This window comes from Erinaceus europaeus, chromosome 12 (genome assembly GCF_950295315.1).
Source record: "Erinaceus europaeus chromosome 12, mEriEur2.1, whole genome shotgun sequence".
Lineage (NCBI taxonomy): Eukaryota > Metazoa > Chordata > Mammalia > Eulipotyphla > Erinaceidae > Erinaceus > Erinaceus europaeus.
This window is the reverse complement of record NC_080173.1, coordinates 14,775,430-14,787,715: the sequence shown is the minus strand read 5'-3', so window position 1 is coordinate 14,787,715 and position 12,286 is coordinate 14,775,430. Positions and strand designations below refer to the sequence as shown.

The window sequence follows — 12,286 nt, the reverse complement described above, 5'->3', positions numbered from 1 at the left end:
TGCTGGTCTGGATGGGTGGCCCTGCTTGAATGAAGCATCGGGAAGGACAGAAGGGGACAATGTCAGGGTGCTGCACCCTGGACTCTCCTGGAGACGAGCTCTCAGCCACTTTAGGGAGTCCCCTTCCTCCCCAGGGGATAAGAACCAGCTCTTGTCACTGACTATTCTTCTTATTATTTAAATTTTCTTTTTAACACCAGAACACTGCTCAGCTCTGGCTTATGGTGGTGTGGTAGATCGAACCTGGGACTTCGGAGCCTCAGGCATGAGAGACTTTGCATAACCATATACTATCTACCCCCACCCTTGTCACTGACTATTCTGACTCATCTTCTGAGGATGCACCTGGGTACCCACCTACTTCTCCCTTTTTTTTTTCTATCATCTTTATTTATTAGATAGAGACAGCCAGAAATCAAGAGGGTGATAGAGAGAGAGAGAGAGACAGAGAGATACCTGCAGCACTACTTCATCACTCGCAAAGCTTTCCCCCTGCAGGTGGGGACCGGGAGCTTGAACCTGGGTCCTTGCGCATTGTAACACATGTGCTCAACCATGTGCGCCACCACCGGGCCCCTACTTCTCCCTTTTAAAAAAGCATTTTTATTTATTTATTTATTATTGGATGGAGACAGAGAGAAATTGAGATGGGAGAGGGAAGCAGAGAGGCAGACAGAGAAGCCAGGCGGTGGTACATCTGGTTGAGTGCACATGTTACAGTGCACAAGGATCCTGGTTGCAGGTATCTGTCTCTAACTCCCTCTCCAATCCTTCTTGATCTCTGGCCGTCTCTAGCTAATAAATAAGATAATAGGGCGGAGGGTAGATATCCTGTTACCCTGTGCAAGTGCCCAGGTTCAAGCTCCCAGTCCCCACCTTCAGGGGACAGTTTTGTGAGCTATGAAGCTGTGCTATGAAGCTATGAAGCATCTCTCTTTCTCTCTCCCTCTCTATCTACCCCTTCTCTCCCCTCTCAATTCCTTTTTCCTATAAAATATAAAAAAGCAAAAAAAAATACATTTTAATTGTATGGCATCATTTACATGTGGAATCAAAAACAAAACGAAATATGAAATTTTAGAAAAGAATTAAGACCTGTCTATCAAAGGCAGAAGTAGATAGTAGAATGGGGTAAAAATGGTCAAAGGTACCTGGAAGCAATCCAGGTGCCCAAGAAAAAAAAGATAATAAAAAATATAAAAATAGAATAAAATATACATTTAAAAAAAGAGAAAGGGAGACAGAGAGACACCTGCGGCCCTATTTGACCACTCATGAAGCTTTCCCCCTGCAGGTGGAGACCACGAGATTGAACCTGCATCCTTTTTTTTTTTTAAAAAAAAGAAATACTTATTTTCTTTGTTGCCCTTGTTGTTTTTCATTGTTGTTGTTGAATAGGACAGAGAGAAATGGAGAGAGGAGGGGAAGACAAAGACAGGGAGAGAAAGACAGACACCTGCAGACCTGCTTCACCGCTTGTGAAGCGATTCCCCTGCAGGTGGAGAGCCGGGGGCTCAAACCGGGATCCTTAAGCTGGCCCTTCAGCTTTGTACCACGTGTGCTTAACCCACTTTGCTACCGCCCGACCCCCGGAACCTGCATCCTTGTGCACAGTGATGTGTGCACTTAAGTCAGGTGTGCCACCACCTGCTGCTCCCCCCCCCTTCTCTGGAGGAGGCAGCCAAGCCTCTAATGGCCATATGAAGCCCCCAGCCTAGAGTGTATCAGAGCTTCCAGAGTCCTGGGGAGCCTCCTGACCTTCTCAACTGACAGCTCTCACTCTGGGCTGCCAGGGAGTCACATGAGATCTCCAGACAGTGCCGCTGCCTGGCTGCTGGCTGCACCTAGATGGATCCATCAGACTTGCTGGCACAGGCCTAGGTGAACTTTCTCAACCACTGGGAGGATGGGTTCTAAGGCACAGCACCCTGGAAGGGAGTCTTTAACAGGCTAGGGACATTTTATTTATTTATTTTTAAATTAAAAAATATTTACTTTCCCCTTTGTTGCCCTTGTTTTTGTTGTTGTAGTTATTACTGTTATTGTTATTGGATAGGACAGAGAAATGGAGAGAGGAGGGGAAGACAGAGACAGGGAGGCAAAGACAGATACCTGCAGACCTGCTTCACCACCTGTGAAATGACTCCCCTGTAGGTGGGAAGCCGGGGGGGGGGGGTTGAACTGGGATCCTTACACCAGTCCTTGCATTTTGTGCCACGTGCAGTTAACCTGCTGCGCTACCGACCGACCCTCTATTTATTTTCCCCTTTTGTTGCCCTTGTTGTTTCTTTATTGTTGTTGTTATTGATGTCATCATTGTTAGATAGGACAGAGATAAATGGAAAGAGGAGGGGAAGACAGAGAGGGGAAGAGAAAGATAGACACCTGCAGACCTGCTTCACTGCCTGTGAAGGGACTCCCCTGCAGGTGGGGAGCTGGAGGCTCGAACCAGGATCCTTAAGCCGGCCCTTGCACTTTGTGCTATGTGTGCTTAACCCACTGCGCTACCGCCAGACTCCCCTTATTTATTTTTTTAAAAAGTATTTTTATTTATTTGATAGAGATAGCTAGAAATCTAGAAGGGGGAGAGAGAGGAGAAAGATACCTGCAGCTCTGCTTTGCTGCTCATGAAGCATTCCCTCTGCAGGTGGAGACAGGGGTCTTGAACCTTTGTCCTTGCACACTGTAACATGTGCTCTCAACCAGGTGCTCAACCACCCAGCCCCTTTATTTATTATATTTTTCATCAGAGCACTGCCAGCTTATGGTGCAAGGGGACTGAACCTGGGACATTGGAGTCTAGGGCATGAGAATCTTTTTACATAACCATTATGCTATCTCTCCCACCTTTACTTATTTATTTTAAAATTTATTTATTTATTTATTTTTTCCTTTCAGGGTTATTGCTGGGCTCGGTGCCTGCACCATGAATCCACTGCTCCTGGAGGCCATTTTTCCCCCTTTTTGTTGCCCTAGTTGTTGCAGCCTCGTTGCGGTTATTATTGCCATTGTTGACGTTGCTTTGTTGTTGGATAGGACAGAGAGAAAGTGAGAGAGGAGGGGAAGACAGAGAGAGAGGGGGAGAGAAAGACAGACACCTGCAGACCTGCTTCACCGCCCGTGAAGCGACTCCCCTGCAGGTGGGGAGCCGGGGGCTCAAACCGGGATCCTTACGCCGGTCCCTGCGCTTTGCGCCACGTGCGCTTAACCCACTGCGCCACCGCCCGACCCCCTTAAAATTTATTACCTTTTGTTGCCCTTGTCATTTTATTGTTGTAATTATTATTGTTGCATAGGACAGAGAGAAATGGCGAGAGGCAGGGAAGACAGAGAGGAGGAGAGACAGATAGACACCTTGCAGACCTACTTCACCGCTTGTGAAGTGACTCCCCTGCAGGTGGGTAGCCGGGGGTTTGAACAGGGATCCTTAGCCAGGTTCTTGTGCTTTGCGCCACCTGCGCTTAACCTGCTGCGCTACTGCCCAACTCCCTATTTATTTATTTTTAACCAGACCACAACTTAGCTCTGGCTTACTGCTGGGATCTCTTGTGCCTCAGGCAGGCAAGCCATCTTGTATGAGCATTAGTCTCCCCAGCCCCAGGTGCTACCTACCCTGGCTTCATGGCCTTTGTGGGGATGGATCTTCACCCTTCACGTTCAAGATTCCTTAAGGTCAACCCAGTGAAGGAGAAGGATGACATGGGTGTGGCAGGGCTGGCGACACAGGTTTCCCTGGATTTCTGAGCGGTGGGAATTTTTCTCTATTATGGGATGGCGGGTGTCCCCTTGGTTCATGTGGGGTTGCTGGGTTGAAATATGAGGCTTTAAGGAATCCTGCATGAAGAGGTGGACAAATGACGCTGTCACTCAGACTCAAGTGACCCCTGAGGTCAGGGCCAGGAATGGCTAGTAAGTCCCACAGTTGGGGCAGCAGGACTCAGAGCCAGCGTCCCTGGGTTAGACCTCTAATTCTCCCACTTGCTGACAACCTCCGTATTGCTCTCTGTAAGGAACAATGGGAGGTGGTATGGACATGAAGTGGGGTGCTGTGCAGTCAGAACCAGCCCTGATGGTGGCCAGGCTTCAATGTTATGATGAGGGTGGGGGTGGATAGCATAATGGTTATGCAAAGAGACTCTTATGCCTGAGTCTCCGAAGTCACAGGTTCAATTCTTCACACCACCATAAGTCAGAGTCCAGCAGTGTTCTGGTTAAAAACAAAAACAAAAAACAACCGACCAACAAACAAAAAAATGTTACAATAGCACTATCCCACAGCGAATGTTTCTGAGAACTCCCAAGGGGTGTGTAGTAACAATTGCAGACACATTCTAATGTACTACACCAATATAGCACACATCTTCTATGACACTAAAAAGAAATACAAATATTAAAGAAATGAGATAAAAAATATAAATACACAGTCCCATATTCCCGTATTTTCTCCCTGTTGCCCCTGGGTGTGTGTATCCTCATTTGGTGACCCTGCTGAAGTCACCATTGAGAGGAATGGTGGTCCCCAGGGAACAGGAAGGAGTAAGGGGGCCCTGGAGAGACTCTGGGTGGAGGCAGTGGGTGTGGGTGTTACGGCTCAGACTCACTGGGAAATCGGAATCTGCAGGTTGGGCCTGGGGTTTCACGTTGACCGAGGCTGGGAGAGTACAGTTCAGGGGGCTCTGTAAGGGAGTGTGGAGGCCTGGGGGGCCTGGGGCCTGGGGAGCCTGGACATGGGAATCCGGGGCAGAAGGATCTCGGTCGAGAAGCTCTGGAGCGAGGGGACTCTGACCCAACAGAACCACCAGCAAACGGTTCAGGCAGCAACCGTGACAGGTCTTCCACTAGATGCCACTTCTCCTGGACCTGCTGCAAGGGACATCAGAGGTGGGTTACAGGCAAGTGGACCCTAGAGACAGCAGCCAGTCTAGTGGGGGTGGCTCGAAGGTGCTGAGCCCCACCTCCTTGGCTCTCTTCCCCTTCAGAGTCCCTGCCATCAGCCAAGAGTCACAGTCCTCTTAAGAGCCTGTCTCCAGGTTCAACCCCTTTTTGTGAGTGTGGCTCCAGGCCTCTATCTCCCCGGCACAGCAGACACTCACCCACAGCAGCTGCTTCCGGAGCCCCTGGATGGCCCTGGTGTTGGCCTGGGACTGCGAGACACACACCGTCAGGACAAGGCTGTGGATGGACAGGGGCACTGGGCTGTCACTTCTTGAGTGGCAGTAGCCAGGTTCTTAGTTCTTCCCTACACACGCCACTTAGTGTGCAAGGACTGGGGTTCGAGCCCCGGGTCCCCATCTGCAGAGGAAAAGCTCCACGAGTGGTGAAGCAGGGCTGTAGGTGTCTCTCTGTCTCTCCCTCTCTATCTCCCCCTTTCCTCTCAACTTCTGGCTGTCTCTGTCCAATAAATAATTTTAAAAAAATAAAGATTTGTTTTTATGAGAGAGAGACCATAGCATAGCTCCATCAGATGCACGGAGGTAGGGATAGGACACAGGCACTTACATGTCTTTGCTCTACGTGCTGAGCTATCTCCCCAGTCTGCAAAACCCAGTTGTTTTGGGTTTTGTTTTCTTTGAACAGAGCACTGTTCAACTCTGGCTACTGGTGGTGCTGAGGATCCAACCTGGGACCTTTGGAATGCAAATTCTGTGCACTATTTTTATGCTATCTTCCTGTCCTTGCACTGCTATATCTTTCTTTTCTTTCTTTCTTCTTTTATTATTTTTTAGTTTTTTTAATAGAAGAATTCTTTTTTTATATAAATGAGGTTAAAATTTTATTTATTTATTTATTTTCCCTTTTGTTGCCCTTGTTGTCTTATTGTTGTTGTAGTTATTATAGTTGTCGTCATTGTTAGATAGGACAGAGAGAAATGGAGAGAGGAGAAGACAGAGAAGGAGAGAAAGACAGACACCTGCAGACCTACTTCACCACTTGTGAAGTGACTCCCCTGCAGGTGGGGAGCTGGGGGCTCGAACTGGGATCCTTACACTGGTCCTTTCGCTTCGCGCCACATGCACTTAACCCGCTGCGCTACCGCCCAACTCCCAGTTTGTTTTTTTTTTTAACATGGGGGGAAAGAGAAATTGAGAGTGAGAGAGCAAGAGAGAATACCAGAGCATCATCTGGCCTATGTGATGCCAAGGGACCTTATGTTTAAGTCTAGTGCTCTAGTCATTGCACCATCTCCCAGGCTACAACACTCAAGTTCCACTTTCTTTTCTTTAATGATACCTCTTTCTCTCTCTCTGTTTTACCACAGCACTGCTCAGTTCTGGCTTATGATGGTGAGGGAGATTGACCCTGGGACTTCAGGAGCCTCAGGCATCAGAGTCTCTTTGCATAACCGTTATGCTATCTCCCTGGCCTGCTATATTTATTTTATATGTGAAAATGTCATACGAGAGTGGGAGAGTGTCAGGAGACCACTCTGGTACACATAACACCTTTCCCTTCTCTCTCCCCCTTACTTCCTCTCTTTTCCTCTTTCTTTCTTTTTTTCTTTCTTTCTTTTTTTTTTTCTCCTTCAGAGTTATCTCTGGGGCTCAGTGCCTGCACTAGGAATCCACTGCTCCTGCAGCCATTTTTTTTTTTTTCTATTTTTGGGGCTAGGACAAAGAGAAATTGAGAGAGGAGGGGGAAACAGAGAGGGGAAGAAGGGGAGAGAAAGTCAGACACCTGCAGTCCTGCTTCACCACTTGTGAAGTGATTCCTCTGCAGGTGGGTAGCTGGGGCTCGAACCTGGATCCTTGTACTTTGTTCTATGTGCACTTAACCTGGTGCGCTATGGTGTGCCCCCCTTCTTTATTTTTCTAGAGAGACAGAAAAGGCAAAGAGGCAGGGAAAGAGAGAGAGAGAAAGAGAGGACATAGCACAATGCTTCTTCCAACGTAGTGGGGACCAGGCCTTGTGCCACGGTAAAGCAGCCGACTGTCCAGGAGAGCTATCTTTGGTCCAGACCTTTCTTCTTAAAAAACAGGTCTCAGGGGGGTCGGGCGGTAGTGCAGCGGGTTGGGCGCACCTGGTGCAAAGCGCAAGGACCAGAGTAAAGATCTCGGTTCGAGCCCCCGGCTCCCCACCTGCAGGGGAGTCGCTTCACAGGCGGTGAAGCAGGTCTGCAGGTGTCTATCTTTCTCTCCTCCTCTCTGTCTTCCCCTCCTCTCTCCAGCAAATGACATCAACAACAACAGTAATGACCACAACAAAGCTACAATAACAAGGGCAACGAAAGGGAGAAAAATAGCCTCCAAGAGCAATGGATTCATGATGCAGTCACTGAGCCCCAGCAATAACCCTGGAGACAAAAAAAAAAACAGGCCTCAGGAGGGGCCAGGAGAGCGCACAGTTTATTATGCTCGAGGACCTGGGCTAGAGCCCCTGGCCCACACAGGGGGAGCTGCACAGTGAAGCTTCATGAGTGGTAGTGTAGTGCTGTGGTGTCTCTCCTCTTGGTCTCTTTGTCTCTCTCCCTCTCCTTCTCTTACACTCTATCTAAAATAAAGAGTCTGGCCGGGGTCAGGTGGTGGCAGTCCTGGTCGAGCGCACATATTACAACATGCAAGGACCTGGGTTTGAGCCCCAGTCCCGACCTGCAGAGGGGAAATCTCTACAAGTGGTGAAGCGATGTTGCAGGTGTCTTTCTGTCTTCCTCTCTATCTCCCTCCCCTCTCAATTTCTGGATGTCCCTATCTAACAAATAAATATAATAAAAAAACTTTAAATAAAATAAAATAGTCTATCTGCAGTGGTGGAATTGCTCAGGTATGAAAGCCCAGGAAAAATCCAGGCTGTAACACCTCCCTCCAGCTCCCTGTCAGTCTGTGCCAGCAGATGGCTTTTCTCTCTCCTTCTCCTCCTCCTTCCATGGCCCCGAGACCCCTCCCTTCCCTACATGACAACTAGAGCAATGACCAGCTGTGGGGATTGGGTTGGGAGGGCACCTGCGCCCGGAATCTGCTCAGGTAAGGTGCTAGCTAGCAGGGAGGAACCCTGAGGACACGTTCTCACCCCTGGCCCTTGCCTCCTAATGCTCTCCTTGCGGGACCCCTAGATCCCGAGAGCTAACTGGGGGGCTGCCCGTGGGAGGAAGGACCCGTCCTTGAGAGGCACCTGAGCAGGATGAGGAGGGGGAAGCTGAAAGCATGGGAACCGAGGTAATGCAGGACACGCTGGCCAGTAGGCGGGAGTCGCAGGGCCACCAGCTCCGGGACCACCTCCCAGGGTGCTGAGTAGTTGGTGAAGAGGCCACAGTTCCAGGAAGAATGGATGCTAAGGAGACATGGCCAGAGGGAGCGGGTGTCAGGCCCAGGGTGAGAGCTGGCCTCCCTCCTGCCCCCACCAGTGTCTCACCGGCTGACCACGTAGCCCAGGGGAACAGCGGCCAGGAGCAGGCCAAGGAGGAGCACCAGCTGGAAGAAGAAGGTGGAGCTGGACGCACGGAACCGCCTTGCAGACGCTCTGGAGTTGCGCAGGAGGGTGTACTGGGGAGCGGGCAAGACGACGGGGTGCTCAGCATGTGGGTGGTGCCCAGGGAAGGGCACCTGGAGGGCGGCAGGATCAGCTCTGCTGATGGGGACTCAGGCTTCCCAGCCCCGGAAACTCACCTTCTTCAGGTAGAAGGTGAGGAAGATGAAGACGCTATTGAACAGAGGCAGCAGGGGGCAGTAGAAGAGGCCCATCCATGTGACCGTCTGTCCTGCCACAATGTCCAGCACGTTCGTGGGCACCAGGAACTCCTCTCGGTCCAGCCAGACCCAGAACCGGCCTGAGAACCGCTCCACCAGCAGCCTGGAGGTGGAAGGGGGTCACGTCGGCCATGGCCACAGACCCTCACCCACGTGGCCACCCGTGCAGAGAACTGCGTGGGCTTCACTGTGGCCCGTGACACCCACCCGACGGCTCACCTCCTAGGCAGGGTGACCAGGAAGGTGAAGGCCACGGTGAGGAGGAAGTTGAAGGTGCTCAGTTTGTAAAGCTCTTCCCCCACAGAGTTCTCCCAGCACTGCAGCAGGAAGGGGGGGTTACTACTCATGATCCCTGGTGTTCTCCCCATCCCACCCCATCCCACCCACCTCCTGGGGGTTTCTCTGGTGCAGGAGGCCCACCTGGAGTCAGCTGCAGTAGCTAAGTTATACTGGAGAGGAGGAGATGGGTTGTGGCCGCCTGCCCCCAGCCTAGGCTGTACCTCACATAGAACGGATATGGAAAGGGAGACTGCTCACAGCACCTCACAGGGTGACAGGGAGATGGAAGGGAGAGTGGGGCTTGGTGGGGTCTGAGGTGGAGCGGTGTGGAGTTGGACAGGAGGGACAGGGCCTGAGGGAGCCCCCAGTCACCTGATAGTCACAGACGTCATAGCCATAGAACTCACAGCTGGTCTTGTTTCTGCCGATGCACAGCATGGTCTGACCCAGGGAGAAGGAGAATATCCCCAGGCTGGCCAGCTTCAGCACCACACACCTGAGGGAGGTTGAGGGTGGGAACTGTGTTGTGGTGGGGGGCTCTACCTGGAGGGCCCCCTTTCCTGGGCTCAGCCCCCACTAATGCAGAGTTCAGTCTGAGTCCCTCCTGCTTCTCCAGTATCTGTCCCCTCAGAGCCCCTGGGAGTACTAGGACTCCCAGGCAGGGGTTGGAGAGATGGTTCATCTAGCTGGGTGCCTGCCTTGCTGTATTTCTGGTCTGGGCTTAAGCCCCAACACCACATGAAAGTGCCATGGCCTCAGGGGAAGCTCTGTTGGTGCAGTGTCTCTCTCTCCTTCTGTCTGAAAAAAGTCGGCTTGGAACAGTGAAACAATGCATGTGAGCGGCCCTGTGACAGACACGCACGTGAATAGCAGGTGCACCTCTCTGGCAAAGCAGTGGCTGGTCCTGGTCCAGACTGCTGGCTTGCTCTGACAGAGGGAACTAGGGAACTGGGGCCCCTGAGACCTTGTGCTCTGGAAATGCCCAGCCTGCCTTCCCTTGCTCGGGACCCTTAATGCCAGGTGAGACCCAGGACAGGGAGCAGGCAGGCCCTATGTGGTGCTGGCCCTCCACAGGCTGTCCCACTGTCACCCCCCAGGGTGGCACTCACCAGAGAAGGGCGAGGTTGACCTCGGTGTTTGGGGGGTAGTTCCCTAACTGGACCAGGAACACAAACAGCAGGGGACCCAGGAAGTTAACCAGGGCGATGACCCCTGGGGGCAGGTACTGGAGCAGCACAAACAGAGACTCCTGTGGGGACAAGCAGGTGAGTGGAGCCTGGGGAAGATCCCCAGCAGCCCCCTGACCCTCAGGGTCCCCTAAAGTGCACTTTGAAATCCGTAAGCCCGGGGACTATCTCCCATGGACCGCACAGCAGTGGGAGTGGGGGCAGTGCAGGTCTGCACCAGCTGTGACATGGACTGTGACATGGGCTTCATCTCTGATCCACCACATAGGCCCACCCCATCTCCTCCCCCCAGTTCTAGCCAGGATGAAATGAAATCAGGCCAGTCTCCCGTCACCTCCTTGTAGTCCTGTGAGTACTTGGTGGCCCAGAAGATGGCAGTGATGGCGGCGGCCACCAGGAGCCCGATGAAGATGTTGACCCATAGGTAGCTGAACAGGTGGCGTGCCTTCTGGGCCCTGGACAGCTGCTGCACTAGCAAGGAGCGCCGTGCCTCCTCCAGGGCCACCTGCGGGGAAGTGGAGGGTGACTATTCAGGCACGGGGAGGGGGTTACAGGTGGCCAGGACCTGAGCAAGCTAGGGGGTGACGTCGGCCGGGCTTTGTCTAGACCCTGCCTCTACTGGTGATGGCGCACACCTTGAACTCGTTGCTGATCTCATGCTTCTTGATGGTGGTGGCTTCCCGCCCGCGGATACAGAAATCCCAGGAGGAGAAGATCTTGGCACTGAGTGGCGACCTGTAGTCCTGGCCCAGGAAGAGCTTTTGAGGAAGCCCTTTCACCATCCTGGAGGGATGAAGCCAGGGATCCAGGGAATGTGTGTGGATGTCATTTCCTGCTGCCTACTAGCCTCATGGTGGCTCAGGGTGGGGAGTTGTATGTGGGGCGAAGCCCCATCTCCCAGGCTTTGAGGCTCAAGTGCAGGCTTTGACCTTGGTCTGGGCAGAGATACAGGGTCTGTGAAATCTGCCTTCAAGGTCTGCAATTGTAGATAGTTTGGAACCTGGAGCCTTAGTGAACAAGGGCTGATTCTTCCTGCACACTCAAGGGGCAACATGCCAAGGGAGGGAATGATTGGTGAAGACTCCCTGAAAAAAAAAAGGGAAGGCAGAGACTTGGTTCTCACCGTTGTAGAATCCCACAGAAGCAGAGCAGCAGGCAGGCCAGTGGGCTGAGGAGGTAGGCCAGGCGGGTGCTATAGGCTGAGATGCTCTCGGGGCCAGCCCGGTACGCTCCGTAGAAGAGATAGGTGTTGTTGAAAGCCTGGGGATGGACATAGTGTAAGTTCTCACCAGGTTGTGACTTCATAGCTGCCACGTACGGTTCTTTAACTCTCGTGGGGGGGGATGGGGGGCTTGAGAGTACCCCCATTTCATGGAGGCTCAGAGGGGTTAAGGAAACGTGCCCAAAGTCATACAGCTTTGGCGAGGAACCAGGACTTGGATCATTGGTGCCTTCCAGGGATGGGATTGGAGTGGTTTATCCCTGAGGCTAGACAGGCTGCTCTTACACCTTGCACCCCACTTCAGCTGTGTTCCAAAGGTCATATGCCGAGGCTCTGCTGGGTGGGTTCAGCTTCACTCTGACCCATCTCCCCACCATTAGCCTGAGACTGTCCCCTTTAAAAGCTGAAATGTCAGGCTGGGCAGACGGCTCTGCTTGTTAGAACACCAATTTGCAGGCCTAAGGTCCTAGAGGGTGCAGGTTCAGCCCCCAGCACCATTACGTGCCAGAGCTGAGAAGGACTCTGCTCTCACTCACCCTCCTCTCTCATAATAAATAAATACATAAAGCTTCAAAATAAAAATAAAAACCAAATGACCAGGTGGGTGGCACAGTGAATAAAGTGTATTTTCAAGCATGAGGTCCTGAATTTGATCCCTGGCACCCCCAATAAATAAATAAATTATTTATTTATTTATTTTTATTGCCAGGGTTTTAGCTGGGACTTGGTGCTGGCACTATGAATCCACCCTCCTGGCGGTGACCAATTTTTTTCTTTTCTTTTTTCCTTGTATTATGAGGGGACAGAGAGAAATTGAGAGAGGAGGCGGAGAAAGACTCATGCAGATCTGCTTCACTGCTCATGAAGCGACCCCCCCCCCCCAGGTGGGGAATAGGGGCTCAAACCCGGGTCCCTGC

The 12,286-nt window shown here is 51.8% G+C and overlaps 1 protein-coding gene across 4 annotated transcripts in view; it reads right to left on the bottom strand.

Moving 5' to 3' along the window:
* Window positions 1-4,268: 4,268 nt before the first annotated feature.
* TMC8 (transmembrane channel like 8) overlaps window positions 4,269-12,286 on the bottom strand; it is an 11,205-nt gene continuing 3,187 nt past the window's right edge. For 3 of the 4 annotated variants that reach the window (XM_060202836.1, XM_060202837.1, XM_060202838.1), the window contains 11 exons: window positions 11,271-11,407; window positions 10,783-10,930; window positions 10,482-10,652; window positions 10,070-10,209; window positions 9,333-9,456; window positions 8,901-8,998; window positions 8,601-8,784; window positions 8,347-8,477; window positions 8,107-8,265; window positions 5,094-5,172; window positions 4,269-4,863 (listed from right to left, as the gene is read on the bottom strand). In XM_060202836.1, the coding sequence (XP_060058819.1) occupies window positions 4,585-4,863; window positions 5,094-5,172; window positions 8,107-8,265; window positions 8,347-8,477; window positions 8,601-8,784; window positions 8,901-8,998; window positions 9,333-9,456; window positions 10,070-10,209; window positions 10,482-10,652; window positions 10,783-10,930; window positions 11,271-11,407 (1,650 nt within the window). In that variant the 3' untranslated portion in view covers window positions 4,269-4,584. The remainder of the gene's footprint in view (window positions 4,864-5,093; window positions 5,173-8,106; window positions 8,266-8,346; window positions 8,478-8,600; window positions 8,785-8,900; window positions 8,999-9,332; window positions 9,457-10,069; window positions 10,210-10,481; window positions 10,653-10,782; window positions 10,931-11,270; window positions 11,408-12,286) is intronic. The other variant, XM_060202839.1, reaches the window with a different exon arrangement.